This window comes from Carassius auratus, chromosome 28, assembly GCF_003368295.1.
Source record: "Carassius auratus strain Wakin chromosome 28, ASM336829v1, whole genome shotgun sequence".
In the NCBI taxonomy this organism is placed as follows: domain Eukaryota; kingdom Metazoa; phylum Chordata; class Actinopteri; order Cypriniformes; family Cyprinidae; genus Carassius; species Carassius auratus.
Genome location: NC_039270.1, coordinates 18,092,620 through 18,116,105, shown reverse-complemented (window position 1 = coordinate 18,116,105; position 23,486 = coordinate 18,092,620). Strand labels below are relative to the sequence as shown.

General features: G+C 41.2%; 1 protein-coding gene across 1 annotated transcript; it reads right to left on the bottom strand.

Moving 5' to 3' along the window:
• Window positions 1-10,384: 10,384 nt before the first annotated feature.
• On the bottom strand, window positions 10,385-13,117 carry LOC113047081 (H-2 class II histocompatibility antigen, E-S beta chain-like). Its single transcript, XM_026208346.1, has 6 exons — window positions 13,050-13,117; window positions 12,227-12,502; window positions 11,832-12,113; window positions 11,018-11,150; window positions 10,866-10,893; window positions 10,385-10,720 (listed from the first exon to the last, which is right to left on the bottom strand). Exons 1-4 carry the CDS (start codon window positions 13,099-13,101, stop codon window positions 11,020-11,022), a joined length of 741 nt encoding a protein of 246 aa, XP_026064131.1. The 5' UTR covers window positions 13,102-13,117; the 3' UTR covers window positions 10,385-10,720; window positions 10,866-10,893; window positions 11,018-11,019.
• Between the last annotated feature and the right edge of the window lie 10,369 nt (window positions 13,118-23,486).

Below are 23,486 nucleotides of genomic sequence, written 5' to 3'. Positions count from 1 at the left end.
GTCTCTCTTATATATTATTACATGCAGATTTTGGGAAGTTGGTATCTTCATGCAAACATATGTGTGTGTGTGTGTGTGTGTGTGTGTGTGTGTGTTTCATATACTGACTATCTGCAAGCGTTTCGACTATGTTAAGATTGGTATTTGAAGTTACAGTAAATGAGTGGGATGTCAATTCAGTTCAGTGAAGGATTTGTCTTACTGATTCCAACTTCTCACTCATCTTTTTATACAAGTCACTTGTTCCTGAATCAGACTAGACTTGTGTGTTTTGAACTAAAAAGAAGCAGATCATAAGAGTGATTTTTACACATGCGAGAACAGCTGAATTAGCAGCTGAGAAGTTAAAATCTGTTATTGAAAGAGTTACACAGTGGCTGGAACAATCATGTCTTAGCTTGAATATTAGTAAAACTAAAGGAATTTTTTTCACAAAAACAAAAGTTAAATCTCCTGATGTTGACATATTTATTAATGGAGAAAAGATAGAAATAGTTAATGAATTAAATTATCTTGGTTTAACATTGGACTCTAATCTTAGTTTTAAAAAACATGTAAAGAAAATGGTGAGAAATATTAAATACAACATGGCAAACTTCAGACAAATTAGACATTGTCTTTCTTTTGAGGTAGCTAAGGCTCTGATGCATGCTACAATCTTCTCTCACATGTCTTATTGTTTGACATGTTGGGGTCAAGCTGGTGAAACTGTTATTAAACCCCTGAAATCTCTATATAAACAGACATTAAAAATTTTAGATAAAAAACCTAACCATTTTCATTCTTGTAGGATCATAGAGACGTATAATTTTTTAAACTTCGACAATTTTAGACTTTATTCAAGCATGTGTATGGTTCACAAAATTTTAACCGGTCTGGCTCCTTCTGTATTACGTGACTTTATTCATCCTCGCTGTGAAACGTCTGTGAGATCAACCAGACTATCGCATATGAGTAATTGTGTAGTTCCCTTTCGTCGTTCTGCATTTGGACTATCATCTTTTACAGTGAAAGCCACTAATCAGTGGAATGCCCTACCAGAGGACATAAAAGGGTGTAAAACTCATGGTCTTTTTAAATTTAAGTTAAAATCTTTTTTAAAATCAAATCAACTATGTAACCACTAAGAATGTTGTAGATAAATTGACTGACTGATTTAGTTGTTTTACAGCCATTTATGGCCTTGACAGTATGTGTGTATGTATCTATTGTTTTCTAACATATAGGTATTTTTTGTGTTTTGTAAGCGTTGACCTGCCTGGGGACTACGGACGAAAATTAGCCTTTGGCTAAACCCGGTGCAATGCATGAAATGTGAATTTTATGTAAAAAATTGTGCATGGTCCCGTTATAAATAAATAAATGAAATGAAATGAAGAGTAATCTCTTTGTTGGTCATGTTGTAGCCTTTTTATTGCAACAAAGACTTTCATACTATTTTATCACAGTAAACAGCTTTTTTTTTTATCCCATCACATTCAATAAAGACTGTGAACTCACATTCAAAGATCAGGTAAATTATTAGAATTTTATTTATTTATTTATTTTAAATGGCAATGATCGGTGGAGGAAACACTGGTTTATCTACCTAATGATTAGATAGTTGATGTTGTATCTTTATAAAATGGCAGCTTGTGTCACACAAATAGTTCACCTCCAGTGATCACATTACTGCAGAACCAACTCTAATATAATAACTAGTAATAGTTACTAATTTTGCAGCACTGCAGGAGATATTTAACATGATTTTGTGATAAAATACAATATGATAATGACCAGATGTCAGACAAAAACAATGTGTTATATATATTAGTATTAAAAATTAACATTTCACTGTCATGTCAAATAATTGCACATTTGCTTAGCTGCTTAATGATAATGATAATAATGATAACTACATTAAAAATAGTGTAAAACATACATCACATAAGTTGGAGGAAGTATCCAATTATAAAATATGCATTGTGTTGTAAAATAAAGAGTTAATCATATTAAATACATTCAGTGATGAGAGAATAAAATACAAGTGAAGAGTCATACTAATAATGAGCAAAAAAATCACAGGGACTCAATTTTTTTTTTTCTCCAGATGTGCTACAGTTTCTTCTATTCCAGCAGGAGCAACCAACAGCTTCCCATGTCCTGGGATGAAGGGACGCTATGTGACTGTGAATATTCCTGGACCTTCAAAGACTCTTACTTTCTGTAAAGTGGGAGTCTATGTGAATTTTACAGGTAATTCAGAGCTGCCCAGAGGCCCAGAGGCCCAGCCAAAATATCGGTCCTCCTGTAACACGATTTTAACTGTGCAGGACAGAGGCTACGCTGTGATTTTGAGTGTCACATGACAAGACCTCCCCCTTCACTCGTGACCCCCCTCAAAAATAATAAGTGCATGACACCCCTGGTGAGGATTATCTGCTCGAAGGCGCTACAGATACAGCCACCGAAGTTAAAAGATATTCCTTGAAAATGACTTTGTCAGGACTCAACCCGTTCTTACAGATCTGATAGAAATGCATTCCTAAGAACACCTCCTCAAAAATATTCAAAGTAAATAAGCTGACAAACCATTTCTTACAGGTAATCTGGCAACAGGAAGAACTGCCATACAGTCGTCAACCTATGGCCTCTGGTCTGCTCAACGTGCCATTGATTTCAATCCTGGTTTCACAAATTCATGGTCAGCGTGTTCTTCAACCACTTCTGAGAACAAGCCATGGTGGAGAGTGGATCTGGGTTATGTTTACAGAGTAAGTACAGTTGTCATCACAAACATACTACTAGGCTGCTGTTCAGACAGAATAAACGGAGCGGAGATTCGCATCGGAAACTCTTTGGAGAACAACGGCAACAACAATCCCAGGTGAGACGCTCTTTCAGTAGCTTTAAATCCATAAATAAACCCTGAAATATGAAGAAAGACTAGAAGTCTAAAAGAGGTTTTCTCCATCTCTCTTTAGATGCGCTGTGATTTCTAGCATTCCAGCTGGTGTTTCCTCCACTTACACATGTAACATGGAGGGTCGATACGTGAATCTGTTCATTCCTGAAGATTCAAGGATGCTTACTCTGTGTGAGGTGGAGGTCTATGGAGAAGGTGTGATCAAACAAGCAGATTTAGTATTTTGAGAAGCTATATACGCCTTTGCAATAGTTGAAATTTGGATATTTATGGTTCCCTTTCGAGGGAACTTCGAACTGCGTCCTCTAGGGGTCGCTTTGGGGAACACCTTGTCGTGACCCGTGTCTGAAGCATACATTGGAAAAAACACCAACTTGTTGGCCGGCAACAGCCTCCGACATCACTACTGGTGTGACTATAAAAAAGCATGGGGAGAACACGTCATTCATCTGCTTCGTCTTCACTGACGTTTTGTTTGAAGTGTGCATCTGAAAGAACCAGTAAGGGCGATCTTTCTCTGTTTATCATGGTGACAACTAGCAAGCGTTTAGACAATGTGTGAATCCGTGTCTGTGTTATTTGACACCCGATGACACACACAATCTTTGCGTCATTTGTTTGGGTGAAGAGCACACAAACGATGTCTTTGAAGAGGCAATATGCGTGCATTGTGAGAGTTTTTTCAATGGAAAAAGCTCCGCTCTCGTTCGTCTCTTTTCTGAAAGAAAAAGAAAAAAAAAGTTAGCCATCTGCTTCCCGTGGTTCAGGACCTGTCCGTGCTGAGGCACGGAGGATAATGATCTTGTGAGAATACAGGTGGATCTGTTTGAATGGTTTAAAGAGGGACTGTCCCTTTCGCACTCGTAATAAAAAAGAAAAAAAAAGGCGGCGGACGAGAGAGAGAGCCTCGGGAGGATGATGTTATATCTTTAACACTTTTTGATACTGAAGTTAGTGCTCTGCTGGGTTTTTACCCAGGAAAAGCAGGAGATATGTGAGGATGGTGAAGAAGCTGAGGCTTAGCCTTCTCAATTCTTCTGCCCTGCGTATGTAGAGCTGTTGGAGGTTATTGAGCGAAAATAATGTTTTCACCATAGCCCTCCAGCTCAGGTGAGCCTTTCATTTCTGACATCAAGGTGATGCGCGAAAGTGGCCACGAGGGAATGCCCCCATAGAAAGAGCTAAATTTTTGATAAATAATTTATAAATAATTTTTATCTATGGAAATGTTTTCTTTCTGCATGGGAAACATCCTCTTTTAATCTGTCTCCTTGCCATCTAAGCCCCTTCAGAAAATTATCTCGCTTAAATGGCAAGGCATACAATACTGGTGCTTCAAGCATATCAGACTGATCTGCTAAGAGACCTGGATAGAGGCAGGGGCCTTTTTTCTGATCAGGTAGCTGAGCTGTGCCGCACCATGGATCTCTCTCCATGCTACCAAGCAGGCCGCCTCCGCCATGGGCCTGACTATGGCGGCCATGGTGGCAGTGGAGAGACATCTGTGGATGAACCTGGCAGACTTTGGAAGGAAAGAAAATACTTTCCTCTAGATGCTCAGGTTTCGCCTTCTGAACTTTTCGGTATTTCCGTTGAGACGGCAATTTGAGAAGTTCAGGGAGATGAAGGCGTGCTCTGCTGCTTTCAGATCCTTTGTTCCACAAAGGTCCAGGTCTGAGCCCGAACAACATAGGGGTCCTGGCCTGTCTCAATCTGAGGATCAAAGACTGGCACAGAAGGCTAGTGTCGCAACTCACACTCCTCCCCCACCTGCGGGCAGGGGTTAGAGGAATCGTGGGTCATGAGGAGGTAAGCAGAACCTAAGGGGTGTGATCTAGACAAGGCAGCGTTCACATCCAAATCGGAGTGATACCGAGGTATCTACTCGTTCCCTTTGGGGATTTTTAACCCTCTAGAGTCTAAGAAGTTATCAGGAGAAAATAGCCTCATAATGCTTATATACGTTAATCGACTTCAGAGGGTTAACTTCTGCTTTTATCCTCCACTTCCTAATTCCCCTGTAACCACCAGCTCTCCACCTGATCGAGGACGTGTCTACTAATAAACTCTGTGAGTTTCCTTTGCAGTGCTCAGTTACAGTGTTTACTAAACACTCGCCAGCATCAGCTATCTGGCTTCATGTTCCGGTATAAGGCAGGTTTCTGAGGGAGCCTCCTTGATCATCAGGCCTGGCACAGCACTTCAGGGAATTTCATGGATGTCCGGCCAGGTCACCCTGAGTGGTCTCCTGGCCACTTAGTGGTGCTGTCCCATCTACATGAAATGGAGGTGGCAGTTATAGAATTATTCTTGTATATGCTGCCACAGGTGATGCTCCCCTCGTCTGAGGTTTGTAAAATTGAGCTTGCCTCTCGCGTGTGATTCAGCGCTTCTGCGATGCTTAGGAACCTTTAAGTACACACGCTAAGCTTTGTGTACTTTCTCAAAACACATGGTGATCAGTGTGCACGTGAACACTTTGCACACTTTCTAAAATCCACTAAGTGGTAAGTTTGCACACAAGACTCTGCAAACTTTCTGAAATCCTGTATGATAAGGGTTACGCGCTCTGCTTCGTTCCCTTGCTTGAAATGATTAGACCTTGATTCCTTGGGCTCCATTCAGCCAGTGTGTATTTGTTTATACACCTCAAGCATCGCTTCCCTCAATATGAGGGGCTATTTGGGTGATTCTCGTGGTAATTTAGCAGCGCACCCCTTTTTCCAAAAAAAGGGGTCACCTATGAGCGTGCTACTCTGAGCTCGGATTTCTCCTCTCATATGAGACTGAGTTCTCTGTTTTTTCCCCAGAGCGCTCCAGTATTGTTTCCGCAGATCGAGTTGGTGACTCTCAATCATACTGTTTTGAGATGCAACATTCCATTTATGAGGTGCTCTATAGGAATGCCACGAGAGCCCCTCCTTAAAACAGTATTGGAAATCCATGCTATGGTAAGTGTGCACGTGAAGTCTTTGCACACTTTCTAAAATCCACACTGTGATAAGTTTTTGCATGCTAGTATTCTGCGTTCTTTCTATAATCCTATATGGTGAGGGCTTCGCGCGGTTGTTTCGTGCCCTTTCTTGCGTTAGTGAATGTCCTGTTCATCTTGGGCGGCATTTCACCTATGTATCCTTATCCTAGGTTCTTAGCCGTATCCCTTTAAAGGAATCTTTCCTGATTCCAAGCCTTCAGCTCTACCCTGGGCCGAGGCCCTAACAATTAAGTTGGGTATGTAGCTTAGGCCTTTTGGCTGTAAGATGTACTGTCACAGACAGCCATCTAAACGTCCCAGGGGCAACTCCCATGGAAATGGTAGAGTTGGTACTTAGTGCTCCCCATGTTTTTGGCCTGCACTCCCCTCAGCATGGCGGCGTGGGTATACGGTTCTCCAAAGCGACTCCTAGAGGATGCAGTTCGAAGTTCCCTCGAAAGGGAACTGTCTCAGGTTACGAATGTAACCATAGTTCCCTGAGAAGGGAACGAGACACTGCATCCTCTAGCTCCCTGCCATGCTTCGGAGGAAAGCTTCAGACGAAGAATTGAATTAACGTGCTCTCCCGGTGCTTATTTATAGTCACGCCGGTAATGACGTCGGAGGCTGTCGCCGGCCAACAAGTTGGTGTTTTTTTCAATGTATGCTTCAGACACGGGTCACGACGAGGTGTTGCCCAAAGCGACCCCTAGAAGACGCAGTGTCTCGTTCCCTACTCAGGGAACTATGGTTACATTCGTAATCTCAGACAGTTTTTGAACATGTGAAACTTCAACAGTTGCATGCACTCATCTTTTATTAATTTACTGCATAAAACACATTTGTGTTTGACTATTGCAGGTGAACCTGTATTTAATGTCATCTAAGTATTTTTGATGGTTTTATTTTGTGTAGTTTCATTCATGATTTTTGAGGATCTCTACACAAACTCTCACTACTTCTGTTTAACCTCAAGTGACATGAATTTGCAACAAACTTGATTCATTTTGTTTTTATTATTTGCATTTGGCATTTGCTTTTCTATTCTCTATGTTCACACTCATGTTCCCTTTTAGATCCTGTTTCCCAAGAAGACTCCTGTGAAGATGAATCTTAATTTTGAGTCTGTCTGAACATCCAGCTCCTGTCACAGGAAACATACATAAATCTGAATCAAGTTTTTAGATATCTGTTCATTTCAGCTTCACTGTGCTCTGGCAGAACGAGGGATTTCTGACGTGAAGAGAGATGATGATGATGATGATGATGATGATGGTGGAAGCGAAACTCTCTTCTGCTCAGCTTTGATGTTCTTTATTTACATGCTGTAATTTTCTCCATTCCTCAATACTGATCACAATAAAGTTGTATGTGAAACTACTGATTCCTGATTGCTGCTTTCAAGCCATTTGTATTATATAAAGTGCAAGTACTTGGAAATGTGGGGGCAATGTTATATGTGAAATTTATTTTTATATAAATATTTTGTATGCAATACTTATTAATTTTATTTCTAGATGGTTTATATTTTAATGTAACATTCTTTTATTTCAAGCATTTTTTTACTGCAGTTTGCTATTTTCATTTATTTTGTAAAATGTTCTTCTTTTTCAGATATTGTGAAGTTATTAGTATTAAGAAAAAAATTAAAAAAATCAACGAAAATTGCAATATTAAAAGGTGCAGCCTCATGTATCCTTATGAAGAGTAAGAGGACTTATAAGTGCTGACATTTTTAGCTATCATTCACATGTAATGATAAAATTTCTAAACACTCGATGTCAGCAGCAGCATGTTTACTGATGCTATGACAAACAAGCAAGTTTAATAAGTTTTAATATTGATGATAAAATATCACATGGTACACTGTAAAATATATGATCAGCCAACATGTTTTATCCATCACTTTAACTCATAATTTACCAGTTTCACTAAATTTTAAGTTATATGGGATTCAACTAGACAACATTGAAAAAAAAAACATCTCAGGTTACAAATGTAACCATGGTTCCCTGAGTAGGGAACGAGACACTGCGTCCTCTAGGAGGCGATATGGGGGAACACCTCGTCGTGACCCGTGTCTGAAGCATACATTGAAAAAACACCAACGAGTTGGCCGACAACAGCCTCTGACGTCACTACCGGCGCAACTATAAACAAGCACCGGGAGAGAACGTCATTCACTTCTTCGTCTGAAGCTTGCGTCCAAAGCATGTCAGGGAGCTAGAGGACGCAGTGTCCATGGTACCATGGTAACATTCACAACCTGAGAGGTTCCCTTTCAAGGGAACTTCGAACTGCGTCCTCTAGGGGGCACTATGGGGAACAGTATGCCCACTGAACATAGAACCAGCCAAAAATATTATAGGTCCAGCATAGGAGACTTATGCGAGATGTAGGATTGTAGTACTTCTCAAGACATTGTACGGACTCAAGACATTTTTCTATCATCTCGGACTTGTCTCAGACTCATTGCATTGGCACTCGGACTTGTCTTGGACTTTGTCTTTGGACTCACCAAATGTTCTCGTTGGTCTCGACCACGTTTGTGTAACGGGTATGGAAATTAATGTTAATTTCATTTATAGAATTACACAAAAACTGTGCAAAATTTATACCTGAATATGTATGTCTGTGTGTGCACTTTCCCCTTTAAATTTCTGACGGAAGAATTGATTTTAATTTCCTGTCTTTGCGCCTCCTCTTCCCTTTCTGCGCTGTCTGTGCATGGGAGAGGTGGGTTTCTAATTGGCTCTGATCAATCTAATTTCATCTTTGCTTTAAAAATCACTTTTATACTTTAAAACTCTATTTAAATCATATATAATATTATTTTACATGTATATTTGATTATGTCTGCATTTTCACTTAATTTAATCCGTTTTCTGTGAATCGATGAACTTGAAGCATGTGCTAATTGTGTTGCACTTGACCTCCATTTAACAGAAAAGACAAGGGCGAAAACACACTGTAATAGACTTGTGTTATGTTTAACAGGTATGTTGTTTTGTCACTTGTTTCATTTTGTATGAAAATTGTATACCATTTCCTCTTCCCCTTTCTGCGCTGTCTGTGCATGGGAGAGAAAAGACAAGGGCGAAAACACACTGTAATAGACTTATGTTATGTTTAACAGTAAATGAAGAACCGTCAACTGATGTCCGACTGGTTACTGAGAAAAAAACACAACGCAGATTACACCGGTCACATTTGCATGATGTCGCAACTGAAAACGTGGAAAACGCTAGGCGCGCCACTTTCTCCTTTTATCCAAAGCCCTCTGTAGCCTGTGCTATATGCTCGTGCTCCAGTGGCGTCTGCTGTTGCTAGGCAACCATGGCCTGCTCTCCATGAAGACGCATATGTTTTAGCAAAGAATAAATGGATTTCCAGCACTAAAAATCCTTTGCAGTAGCTCTGCTAATAAATTCATTTTAAAAATGTCTATCCTTGTACAGCCATGATCAGCTGTTTCTCCATCTTGGCTTAGCTTTCAATTTAATTCTGGCAAAGGATGTGCATGACCAGCGATGCAATGCTGCGTTCTGTAATCATTTAATTTTCTACCGGTTAGATTGTGTTTTATTTACATATACACCTAGATAGCCTTAAACTTACCACTTACAATAATGAAATACAAATTAATGTTGTACAGTATATGGGTTCCAAGATTGATTTTTACTAGTCGATTAAAAAAGAATATATATATATATATATATATATATATATATATATTCTTTTTATGTATATACTTTATTCTATATATAATACCAGTCAAAAGAAAGTGTCCAAACTTTTGATGGGTACCGTACTATAATATACACTTAGGGCCCTTTACTACACCCGGCACAATGCGATGCAAGGCACAGCGCAAGTGTGTTTGCTAGTTTCAGTCCGGTGCCATTCGCATTTTAATATCCAGCGCCACGTCATTTAATTAGCAAATGCATTTGCGCTCATTTTTACACCCATGGACATGCTGGTCTAAAAAAGAGGTGTGTTCAGGCGCATTGCTGGTGCATTGCTATTTTAAGGAGCTGAAAATAGACTACACCATAGACCAACTCAAACCTGGTTTAAAGTCTGGCACAATGTTTTTACTTTACTTGGTGTTTAAAGAGCGTGTTAGCATAGACGGGTCCACAACGCGAGTACACGCTGCTTATTAAACACAGGGACACACAGCAGCACACAAACATGCCAAATATAAAAAATTTAAGGATTTTTTGTAGGCTAATTAAATACATTTACACTTTTTACACTTTGCATTTCGATTGTTAAAATAGGGCCCAAAGCATATCGCCCATTATAGCAATATCAGCATTTTTTACTCCCTAATATCGGTATCGTCCCCCCAAAAACCCATATTGCTCGGGCTCTACTTACACCCAGCCCACTCTCTCTTTAAACTGTTACAGTCTGAACACTTGACAATAATTGTGGAACACACAACAATAATTGTAAAACACACAACACTATTTATAAACTTATACATTTATTTATCTTACACAGAGAAGAAGAGATTGAGAACAGAAAGAGTGTAAGATGTAGAAGGAGAGTGAGAAGAGAGGGTCGATGGAGGGAACTGAGATAGTCGAAAGAGCAAGAGCAGAAACTGTTAAGACAACATGATCCGAGACTCAAGAGTGAGTCCCTCAATCATTCACATTATTTACTGCCAATATTGCCTGAAGATGCTGAAATATTAGCCAGAGAAATGGCCAGATACAATGCTATATTCCTCTTTTTTATTCTGAAGCTTCAGTTGAAGAGTTGGACGATGTGTAATATTCGTGTTTGTGCTTCTCCATGATGATGCTCCTTTCAGTCAGTATGAGGACCTGCCATTTAAATGATTTATATTCATGTTACTGAGGCTGATGGTTCAGCAGAGATGAAGTAGAGGTAATGAGATCAGTAGAGGTAATGTTTGATTGCACAGAAATGCTAAGGTATCCAAATATATGAGTAAAATTTAAAACTTACCATCACTGTCGTAGTACTAGGAACTTGTCTATCAAAATAAAAAGAGTGATTAATTAAAAACTGTTATGATATTTATAATTTAGTTATAATAAGAAACATAAAGTTTAAATTTCTATGACTGGACTAGATTTATATCAGTGGCTTGCTCTCACCTCTACAGTTCTGATGTTTTTATCTTGAAGTAAATGTATCCAGCAGCAGCTATGATGATTCCCAGCAGTAGTGCAGCAGATTCAATAATGAATAATAGTTGAATATCCCACTCAAACTCAGGGGCCGGTGGGGCTGTGAGGGACAGACATCACTCTGTTAATTCAATGCACCACTAGCCGTGGATTATCCTGCTTATACCATGGGCATTTACCAGCACTGACAGCTTAAAGCTGTTACTGATGTTTACAGTGACATATTTGACTGGAAGGACAACAGTGGTTTCAGCTTGTTAGATGTAGCTTTCTACCTGCTTTGAATCAGAATTTGAGATAGTGTATAAAATTATATAATTTAAACAAATGAATTCAAGTCAGAGCAGCATTTCAGTGCTCCTTAATGTTTCTGTGTGCGTCGTGATCTCTGATCTCTTTGTGTGAGTGATGTGTGTGTACGTGCTTCGATAAACGGCACATTGATATAAAACGGTGGTTTAACAGACTTAGAACTACCTGTGCATTAAAAGACAAAAGAATGCATGCACACATTTTTTTTATATGAAAATAAAAAACCAACAGACTGATGAAAATGTGGAACATTTTCTCAATACACGAGGTCAGGGACATGGGTGAAAATGATGTGCGGAACAACGCAAAACGGGACCTTACTTCCAGCCAATCAGCATGGAGTATTCAGACCATAGTGTAACTGTAAAATATAGAGGGTTGAAGTGTGACAACTGGACAGGTCACATATCTCATCTTGAGGTGTAACTGATGCTGTATTAGTGTAAACATGACACGTGTTGTCTCTTACTCCAGTCGTAGATCATGGGTCTGGTGAAGCTGGCGTGCTCCACCACGCAGGAGATCTTCTCAGCTGATTTGGGAGTGTATTCCAGCATGGTGTGAATCTGGTAGTACCAGTCTCCGTTGGGGAGCTCCTCAGTGGAGGTCACGTCAGAGGTCACCTGCACACCGTCCTTCAGCCAGTAGACTTTGATTGGTTGAGGGTAGAAGTCATACGCGCTGCACTTCACCAGAGCTGGATGTGTGCTGTCACCTGGCATCACTGAACTGAGCTTCACCGTCGGACGCTCTGAAACAACAACAGTCACATCCCAAATCACTTCCTACTGTATGTACTGTCGTCCCATGACAGACTTTCTAAATCTGCTTTACCAAAGAAGAGTTATGAGTCTCGTCACATACCTTTTTTGTTATAGATTGCTGCTTCATAAGGTTTAGCATTAGGCTTACAGTATGTATCAACTGCAGCCTTGAATTGCTGTAAGACTGCTGTATCATTGTTCCACAGTTCTGCAGTTTGTACTCCAAGATCTGAAAACCCCTCGAACATCCCCACAGTGCTGTTGAACTTAATGACTGGATATTTATTGAAGTACAAGCCTTCAATGAACTCCATGTCACTGAGATCAGGAGAGCTGTAGATGCACTGTTTCCATGTGTGGAAATAATATCCATTAGCTGAAACACAACATCATAATCATTAGGATATTAAGTAAAGATCATGTTCCATGAAGATATTTTGGAAATTTCCTACTGTAATATATAAAACTTCAATTTTGATTAGAACAATGCATTGATAAGAGCTTCATTTGGAAACTTTAAAGGCGATTTTCTCAATATTTAGATTTTTTTTTTTTTTGCACCCTCAGATTCCAGATTTTCAAATAGTTGTATCTCAGCCAAATATGTCCTATCATAACAAACCATTCATCAATGGAAAGCTTATTTATTCAGCTTTCACATGATGTATAAATGTCAATTTCAAAAATTGACCCTTATGACTGGTTTTGTGGTCCAGGGTCACGTTTTATTTTTGTTATCTAAAGTATCTATCCAGTACCAACTTTATTATGCTAGATGGTCCACTACCAGAAAACCATCACAACTAACAGCGTTTAAGAAAATGTTGCTCTTAAAAAACACAGCACACACACGTCTACTACTGCTATTACTACTCAAATGAGCTTTTTCTTGAGCATCTCTTAGTAAAGGCTTTTTCTCTCACCTGTTCCTGTGAATACAGACAGCATTAGAATGTGTTGCAAATTCAATGTCATTTTCCCTCTCTCTCTTTCACAACTGAGAGCAGCAAATACACTGTTGATGCTTGTGAGGTCAGAGTCTAAAACAGCTGTCCAATCAGACGCTCCTTCCACATCTGTCAACTGTTGCTACACAATATCCTGCTTGCTTTTAAAACCACGGCTCAAATAAAGGTTAGATTGCAGTAGCACATTAAACACAATGACCCTTCATTCCTGAAAAAAAAAATATTACCAGCTTTCTCAATTATTTATTGAACATCCAGTAATGTAACATACCTACAGTTAACCCTTTCCCTTACTGTTCAGTCAATGTAATAAACGAGCTTGAAGAACCCATGTGCAGCTTAATTAAACAAAACCATAACAAAGACTAGACCTGAACACGAACATGGACTCACCAGACATCAACACTAGATGAGAGACAGTGGAAACATGAGGGCAATTTTAACACAAGACTAATAAGTTAATAAGTGTCCATACGGAAACAAATAAAATAAAAGACAAGATAGTACAAACAAGACCCAAAACCAACGGTGTTGTATTCATCCTGATTATTCATCCAAAATAACTGACAAATGTACCAGGATTTATTTGGCTTTATTTTATATTTACATCAATAACAAGTGTTTTATATAAACACTAAGAAAACTGTATGGTAAATAGCTATATGGTTATTTTTAAGTATTCTGATGGTTTCAGTGAGCATTCTGTAAATGTTGTCAGTGAAAATGAAGTTAGTCCCATTTTTCGTTTGATGGGAACAGAACTGGAACTGATGTTGACTCTGTGTGGTTTCATTGTCTTGGTTTTGTTTCCCCTGTTCCCCTTTTTCCTACGCTCCAGGGCGTTAGTTTCGATAGTTTCTGATTTATCACATCCCAGTTTCTGTTCCAGTTATTTACCTCACACTATTTATAAGCTCTTAGTTTCTCTCAATTTTGATGGCCATCATGTTTCTTTATCAGTACCTTTTTATTAATTTCTTCTCAATATGTCTATTTCAGAAGAATCTTAAATCACTGTAAAATGAGCAATGGTTCCAAGGCAACTTTGGGAAATTTTGCAATCAACTTGGAACCAGACACAGGGCTTTCGACTGATCTAAAATATCCAGAAAGATATTTGTCACTCATTCTCAATTGAAAAGTGCCCAAGCAACATTGTTGCCCTGTGTCTCATCAGCCTGTCTCCATGTCTCTTCAGTCTCTGTGTTGTTGTTGTTGTTTTTTGGCATATGTGACATATGGAGAATATGTCTCACACGTTTCGGGGGCCCTAAGCAGTTTTTTTTTAAAAGGGGCCCCCATACCTACAGTTTCACCTAATAACTCGCTTCCCATCTCAATGTACATATCCTACACTGACACCTAACTGAAAAGTTTTAACATTTTGTTTTACTCAATATATTTATACTTCAAGCTATAGATAGGAAAATATGTTTGGGTAGCTGACAAATATGCAGTAAAATAACTACTCCCTGCAAGTAATTAAAGTTGTCAGTGGAGTTTAAAAACAGCATATGTGTCACACACCTGGACTCATTTAGCTTGTTTTTGCCCGTGACCCAGTTTCTGTCTTCCGTGTTTAGTTTGATTAGTTCTCAGGTGTCTATTATCTTCCTCATGTGTTCCATGTCCCTGTTAATTTAATGATTCCATCCACCTGTGTTTCCCCAATTATCTGTTGTACATAAGCCTTGTCCTTCAGTTCTGTTTTGTCGGGTCTTCTCACTTGTGACATTTGCTACTTACGTGTGTCTACCTCTGTGCTCCATGTTGGATATCCCCTGTGTTGGATATATTAAAAGCCTTATTCCGTTTATCCTCGACTCCGTATTCCTTCAGGCAGCGTAAAACCGTGACAGAAGACCCGACCTAAAGAAGAAGATAGAAAACTGCGTGTTTTTTCCCTCCGTTTTGTTTTTGTGTTTTCAAAGTCTTTTTGTTTCGTAGTGTTCTATGGATCCCCTCTATCGTCCCGAATTCCTCATCCTCCTGCTGAAGCAGGAAGGACGTTCTCTCGAGGACCATACCAGACAGTTTCTCCTATTAGCTAATGCCACCAGCTACCCGGACGGCGCGCTCTGCACCTTCTACAACACCAGCCTGAACTCCAAATGCAGAGCGTTGTCGTCCGAAGATGGTCCTCGGGAGGATTTCGCCGCATACGTGGAGTGGACTCTGGCGAGAAATGGCTCATCTTTCACCTTCAGCCCCATAGAGGATCTCGCCAGTCCCACTCCCTACCCAGAGACCAGCCAGCCACCATCACGCCGCACGGAGCCAGAGCCCACCGCAGCCGCAGAGCCCGAGCCATCCACTGACAGGGAACAGGATCTCGAGAGCGCGACTGACCAGGTGTGTGAGCCGGCAACACCGTGCATCGTGGGAGTCCTCGTGGAGATCGAGGGCGTGGAGGAAAGCCCTGCCCACACTCCTGCGACTGAGGGTGAGCTATATGCAGTCTCTGAAGATCATATGGAGCAAGTTCTGGATCTGATGGACTGGTCTATGGAGGTAATCCCTAATTTTCCTGTTTCCCCGCTGGTTCCGTCCAGCCCTGATTCCCCTGTATACCCTCTCAGTCTCCCACTCCTACCTCCTCCAGTCATTTCCTCTGCTCCATTTCCGCTGGATCCGCCCAGCCCTGAGTTTTCTGTTTCTCCGCTGGTTCCGCCCAGCCCTGAGTTTTCTGTTTCTCCGCTGGTTCCGCCCAGCCCTGAGTTTTCTGTTTCTCCGCTGGTTCCGCCCAGCTCTGAATCTTCTGTTTCTCCGCTGGTTCCGCCCAGCCCTGAATTTTTTGTTTCTCCGCTGGTTCCGCCCAGCCCTGAATTTTCTGTTTCTCCGCTGGTTCCGCCCAGCTCTGAATCTTCTGTTTCTCCGCTGGTTCCGCCCAGCCCTGAATTTTCTGTTTCTCCGCTGGTTCCGCCCAGCTCTGAATCTTCTGTTTCTCTGCTGGTTCCGCCCAGCTCTGAATCTTCTGTGTCTCCGCTGGTTCCGCCCAGCTCTGAATCTTCTGTGTCTCCGCTGGTTCCGCCCAGCCCTGAATCTTCTGTGTCTCCTGTATTCCCTCCCAGCCTCCCTCTCCCGCCTCCTCCCAAACCTGCTGGTCCCTCTACTCTTTCGCTGGTTCCGTCCAGTCCTGATCCTCCTGTCCTTCCTCCCATCCTTCTCCTCTCTCCTCCTCCTAGACCAGCCAGTTCCTTGTCATCCCTGCTGGTGCCAGTCAGTCCCGCAGCTCACCCTCAGTCCGCGCCATCGGGGCGCGATGGTTCGCCGCTGGACTGCCAGTCTCCAGCTCCGCCTTGGCGCGTTAAGGCCCTGTCTCCGCCTCCAGCCTCCGAGCCCTGGACTCCTCCTCGGTCCTTCGACCCAGCGGCTCCGCCTTGGCTCTTAGCTCCCTCGTCTCCACCGTGGCCTGTCATCCCACCTGCTCCACCGGGCTCCCTCGTCCCTCCGGCTCCACCTTGGTCAGTCGTCGACCATCCGCCGCCTCGGGACTCCACTCCTCTGGTTCCACCTCGTCACTCCATCCCTCCGGCTCTGTCAGGCTCCTCCTTCCCTCCGGTTCCACCTCCATCCTCGGTCACTCCGGCTCCACAGCGGTCTGCCAGGACCCCGCCTCCACCTTGGTCGCCTGAGCCTTCAGCTCCACCTAGGCCCTCCGGATCCTCGACGTCACCCTGGCTCTGCGGCTGTGCTGCTCCATCTTGGGCTCCTCACCCACCGGTGCAGTCTCCGCCTGTCGGCCCCCTGGTGTCGTCGACCCTTCCTTCACCATGGCTCCTCCCGCCGTCGACCCCACCTTGGATCTCCGTCCTGGCTGGTCTCTGGTGGACCATCTGGCTCCTCCTGCTCCTGTCTCCTCCCTGGCTCCTTCCTCCGTCGTCTCCTCCTTGGCTCCTCCTTCTGTGGTCCCTGTCTGCTGGCCCCCTCCTGGGAGTCCGTCCTCCACCGGAACCTCCTCCCAGGTTCCCACCCATGCCTCCCTCTGTTGTTTCTACGGTGCGAGGACGCACCTACCGGGAGGGGGGAGTACTGTCACACACCTGGACTCATTTAGCTTGAAACAGTCGAGCAACATAGAAGGACAGCAGCTTGTGAGTGTTTTGTCTTGTTTTCTCATCAGACTAGTGTGTGATCATCATTGCTAGAAAAGTTTTTGGTTTAAATTGTGTGTGTCTTACCCTGGTTAAATACGTGCTGAAAGTGGTGCATGGTTTTGCGTTTGCCTATCGCGGGACTGCCTGGTTTCGATCTGCTAAATAGTGAGGCGTGGCCAAAGCCAGTGAAAGTACTTTAATTAGCTGTTTGTAAAACACTTGTCAGAAGAAACAGTCGAGCAACATAGAAGGACAGCAGCTTGTGAGTGTTTTGTCTTGTTTTCTCATCAGACTAGTGTGTGATCATCATTGCTAGAAAAGTTTTTGGTTTAAATTGTGTGTGTCTTACCCTGGTTAAATATGTGCTGAAAGTGGTGCTTGGTTTTGCGTTTGCCTATCGCGGGACTGCCTGGTTTCGATCTGCTAAATAGTGAGGCGTGTCCAGCTGACTTCAATCACAGGTAATCAGGCTAATACAAAGCACTAGGTTTCACCGCGGCAGCGGTCGCGGCAACCCTCGTGTGAACCCTCCTCGTGTGAAGACCGAGTGTAAAGACAATCGACTCTACCTGCGCGACTCCACCGAGCAAGGACACTGACAGGGCACTTGAGTATTGCTTTTCTCTTTATTTACTTTTTTGTATAGCCTCTCAAATATATCTTACACTTGTAGTCACTATGTGCTTTCAGATCTCTACTATCACTACTAACACTCGGAGAGCACGCTATGTATGTCGCAGGAAGGCCTGTCTGACAAACTTACGCCATGTCCCTCTGACCTCTACTACTATGCTCTCTATTCCAGTTGGTCTCTGGAACTGCCAGTCTGCAGTTAACAAAGCAGACTTCATTTCTTCTATTGCTACTCATTCCGGTCTCAACCTCATGGCACTGACAGAGACTTGGATCAAACCTGAAGATACTGCCACCCCTGCAGCCCTCTCCACTAATTTCACTTGTTCCCACACTCCTCGCACCACTGGGAGGGGTGGAGGTACGGGTCTCCTTATATCCAAAGAATGGAAATTTGATCTTCAGCCATCACCTACAGGTACTGGTTCATTTGAATCACATGCCATTACTGTAACCCACCCTGTTAAAATCCACTTTGTGGTCATTTATCGTCCCCCAGGTCAACTGGGAAACTTCTTGGAGGAGTTGGATGTGCTGCTATCAAACTTTCCTGAAGATGGTACTTCTCTGGTACTGCTTGGTGACTTCAACATCCACCTAGATAAACCCCAGGCTGCTGACTTCAAAACTCTGCTCACCTCATTTGATCTCAAGCTAGTGTCTACTACAGCAACTCACAAATCAGGCAACCAACTGGACCTCATCTACACGCGCTGTTGCTCTGTGGACACCTCTTCAGTTGCTCCACTGCACACCTCTGATCACTTCCTCATTACTGCTAACCTAGCACTTACTCCTGAAGTGGCACACACTCCAACGCAGGTCACCTTTCGACGGAACCTACGCTCACTCTCTCCATCTCGCCTATCTGCTGTGGTTTCATCCTCTCTTCCACCACTCTCTCAGTTTTCTGCTCTGGACACGAACAGTGCTACGGACACTCTTTGCTCCACTTTAACATCTTGCTTGGACAACTTTTGCCCACTGTTGTCTAGACCAGCACGCACTGCCCCATCTGCCCCCTGGCTGTCTGAGGTTCTCCGTGAACATCGCTCTAAACTAAGGGCTGCAGAGAGGAAATGGCAGAAATCAAAAAACTCTACGGACCTCAGTGTGTATCAATCTCTCCTCTCTTCCTTCTCTGCAAATGTCTTCACAGCTAAAACATCCTACTACCACAACAAAATTAACAGCTGCAATGATGCTTGGACACTCTTCAAGACTTTCTCTTCTCTTCTTAATCCGCCGCCTCCGCCTCCTCCATCGACTCTTACAGCGGACGACTTTGCAGCTTTCTTCACAAATAAGACAAGATCCATCAGTGACCAATTCTCCACACCGCAGACCGAGGACAACGTCACAATGACGGATGCACACACTTTATCCTCCTTCTCCCCACTCTCAGAGATGGACGTCTCCAAAATTCTCCTGTCCAATCATCCTACTACTTGTCCACTTGATCCAATCCCCACTCACCTCCTTCAAGCGATCTCTTCTTCAGTCATACCTTCACTTACTCACATTATCAACTCCTCTCTTCACTCTGGAACATTTCCCTTAGCATTCAAGCAGGCTCGGGTAAGCCCACTGCTCAAGAAACCATCTCTAAATCCAGCGCTTCTTGAAAACTACAGACCGGTATCCCTTCTTCCATTCATTGCAAAGACACTTGAGCGAGCTGTGTTCAACCAGCTTTCTATGTTCCTTGGACAGAACAACCTCCTGGACAGCAACCAATCTGGCTTCAAAAGTGGCCACTCAACTGAGACTGCTCTGCTCTCGGTTACTGAAGCCCTGCGACTAGCAAGAGCAGCTTCAAAATCCTCGGTACTCATCTTGCTGGACCTGTCTGCTGCTTTTGACACTGTTAATCACCAGATTCTCTTGTCCACCCTCAGAAAGATGGGCATCTCTGGAACTGCTCTCCTGTGGGTTAAGTCCTACCTCTCTGACAGATCCTTCAGTGTGTCTTGGAGGGGTGATGTTTCAAAGTCACACCACCTTGCTACTGGGGTTCCTCAAGGCTCAGTACTTGGACCACTTCTCTTCTCCATCTACATGACATCTTTAGGATCTGTCATTCAGAAGCATGGCTTTTCTTATCACTGCTATGCTGATGACACCCAACTCTACTTCTCATTCCAGCCAGATGACCCGACGGTAGCTGCTCGCATTTCAGCCTGTCTGAGTGACATTTCTAGCTGGATGAATGACCATCACCTTCAGCTTAACCTTACAAAGACTGAACTCCTGGTGATTCCAGCTAACCCATTGATTCATCACAACTTCTCTATACAGCTGGGCTCGTCAACCATAACTCCTTCGAGGACAGCCAGAAACCTAGGTGTTGTGATGGATCATCAATTAAGCTTCACTGACCACATTGCTACAACGACCCGGTCCTGCAGGTTTGCCTTATACAACATTAGGAAGATTAGACCCTTCCTGTCAGAGCAAGCAACCCAGCTTCTTGTCCAAGCTCTTGTTCTCTCCAGACTGGACTATTGTAATGCTCTCCTGGCGGGCCTTCCTGCATGTACTGTCAAGCCTCTGCAAATGATCCAGAATGCAGCAGCGAGGGTTGTCTTCAATGAGCCAAAAAAAGCTCATGTTACTCCTCTCCTCATCAGGTTACACTGGCTACCAGTAGCCGCTCGCATCAAATTCAAGGTACTGATGCTTGCCTACAAGACGACCACTGGCACGGCACCAACTTACCTAAACTCACTGGTTAAATCCTATGTGCCCTCCAGAAGTTTGCGCTCTGCAAGTGAACAACGCCTTGTGGTGCCATCCAAAAGAAATTCAAAATCACTCTCACGGACCTTTTCCTGGACTGTGCCCAGCTGGTGGAATGACCTCCCAATCCCAATTCGTACAGCTGAGTCTTTACTAATTTTCAAGAAACGTCTGAAGACTCATCTTTTTCGCCTGCACTTAACCTACTAACACCAGTACTTTTCATTTTCTTGTCTTTGTTCATTTAATAAAAAAAAAAAAAAAAAAAAAAGAAATCCTGGCTATGCGTTCTATACTAGACTAACTGAGACTTGTCATGGCACTTGTATACTGTTGTTGTTCTCCTGTTGACCTGACTGCTTCTATTGTTCTCATTTGTAAGTCGCTTTGGATAAAAGCGTCTGCTAAATGATTAAATGTAAATGTAAATGTTTTTGCCCGTGACCCAGTTTCTGTCTTCCGTGTTTAGTTTGATTAGTTCTCAGGTGTCTATTATCTTCCTCATGTGTTCCATGTCCCTGTTAATTTAATGATTCCATCCACCTGTGTTTCCCCAATTATCTGTTGTACATAAGCCTTGTCCTTCAGTTCTGTTTTGTCGGGTCTTCTCACTTGTGACATTTGCTACTTACGTGTGTCTACCTCTGTGCTCCATGTTGGATATCCCCTGTGTTGGATATATTAAAAGCCTTATTCCGTTTATCCTCGACTCCGTATTCCTTCAGGCAGCATAAAACCGTGACAATATGAAGACAAAGGACATGAGGACAAAGTTTTAAGTGTCATAATGTTCATATGCTTTTAGAAATATATGAATGAATAAATGATTGGCAATTACTAAAACAGACACTTGTAAAATTATGCCTGAGGTATTTATTACAAATTGTATGCTTTTCTTTTTAATTGATAAAAGTTAAATGAACATCCTTGAGACAGTCACACCATAGGACAATTTTAAGATTTAGCTCAAAAATCTAAAATAATAATAATAATAATAATAATAATAATAAAATCTAATAACAAAGCAGTTTTTATAACAATGGGCCCACGTAAGACAAATACATTTAAAATGACAATATGAATTATTATTACAAATGTTTTTTTCTCTTGTGTGACAGTAAAAATGCCATGTCATGTCAACAAGACATTTAAGTAAACTTTTAAAACTAAAGAGTTTACATTTTTTTAATTAAAGAGTGTAATATTGCTTAAGAGAAATATATCAAAATTGTGTGAGATTAATGCTTTTAGCAAAAACACTTGGTTATGAAAATTACATTAGAGTGTAATAATAATAATAATTAATTTTCTTGGCTGGCATGACAGGCCAAATTAAAATGCAAAAATAATCAAATATAAGGGTTCACAAGAATGAGACTAGAAAAGATTTTTACACTATTTTAAGAAATCTTCGTTGATGAAAAACATGCCTGAAATATAGTCTGCAGGTGCATTTGTAATGTTTTAACTAATGCCATCTCAGTTCTGCATTTTGAGTATGAATTATAATATGCAGTAATGGACAATACTCAAGCACTGTAAAAGATTTTGCGAACTGCCTTGTGATTTCATGAGTCTCTTCAGAGCTATAGAATTGTTCTTCCAGGTTATGAGTTTTTTTTTTCTCACAAATTAATAATTGAAATAAAAAATAAAAAAAAGTTAATCGTTTTATTAAGTGTGACCATAATCAAGTAGGCTACTCTCTCAATACTCAAATCAAAGCACAAACAGAAACCATAATTTTCTTCAAGCAAGATACAGAACTAGGAGATGGTTATTACTACACATCCAATTATAATTACAGACTAGATTTTGTGTGCAGCCTAATTTGAACGCTCAAGCTCAGTGCTGCTGTTGCCATCTCCACCATCATTTCACCTTACTCCTGTGATTGCTGTCTGAAGTCCTGACACGGGGCCCTTTCAGGTGCTTATATCGCTTATTAGGTAGGTGCACATAAGTGGTCCGCAGGTACGACCAAAATAAAAAATGTGCAATATAAATATGTTCTGACAGCGCATTTGCGTACTGACATGGTTGACAGCTGTTAATACACAATTACCATTTTAGATTGACAAACTGTACTATACAATATTTCTTTTCAAACTGAGATCATAAATCTTGGCTATCCCGTGCTGTTTTCAAAGCACAATGCAAGACTAACATTGATTCACTGATTCACTTTAATCAGCAGCAGCGCTAAATCCAGGAGCGTATACTTACTTGCCGGCAACCCGCCAAGATAAAAGCCTGCTGAAAATAATGAAAATGCTTTTATTTATTTGATTTTAGATGCTTTTATCAAAAGCGATTTATAATTGGAGAATACATAAAGTGATTTTTCTTAAAGATGCAAACAAAGAAAGTAGTAGTAAATAAAAAAGTTTATTTTTAAGTTTTCTATTAAATAATTGTATTTGCATTTAAAACTAGGCCTACCTTTTTATTTTTAATAAAATTATCACACATTATTATTTAGTTTATTCTTTTATTTATAAAAATTAATAAATAAAGTGCAATAATATTATAACTATTTTAAACCATAGTATTATAAATGTATATATGTATATATATATTTTTATGTATTATTATTATATAACATAATACATATAGTATTAGTATTTATTATTTATTGTGTATATTTAAATACAAACACATGCATGGAAATATTTGAGAAAAAATATGTTATGTTTATATATTAAATATACTTATAATATAAATTATATTAATATAAACATGTATAAATACATATAATTATGTAAAAATATATATACTGTATGTTTGTGTATTTATATAGACATATTATACACAGCACACACACATATACTAAATAAACAAAAACTTTTTTTGGATCCGATTAATGGTTAGACAGGACTAATTTATAAATATATATTAGATTATATATTAGATATTGATTATA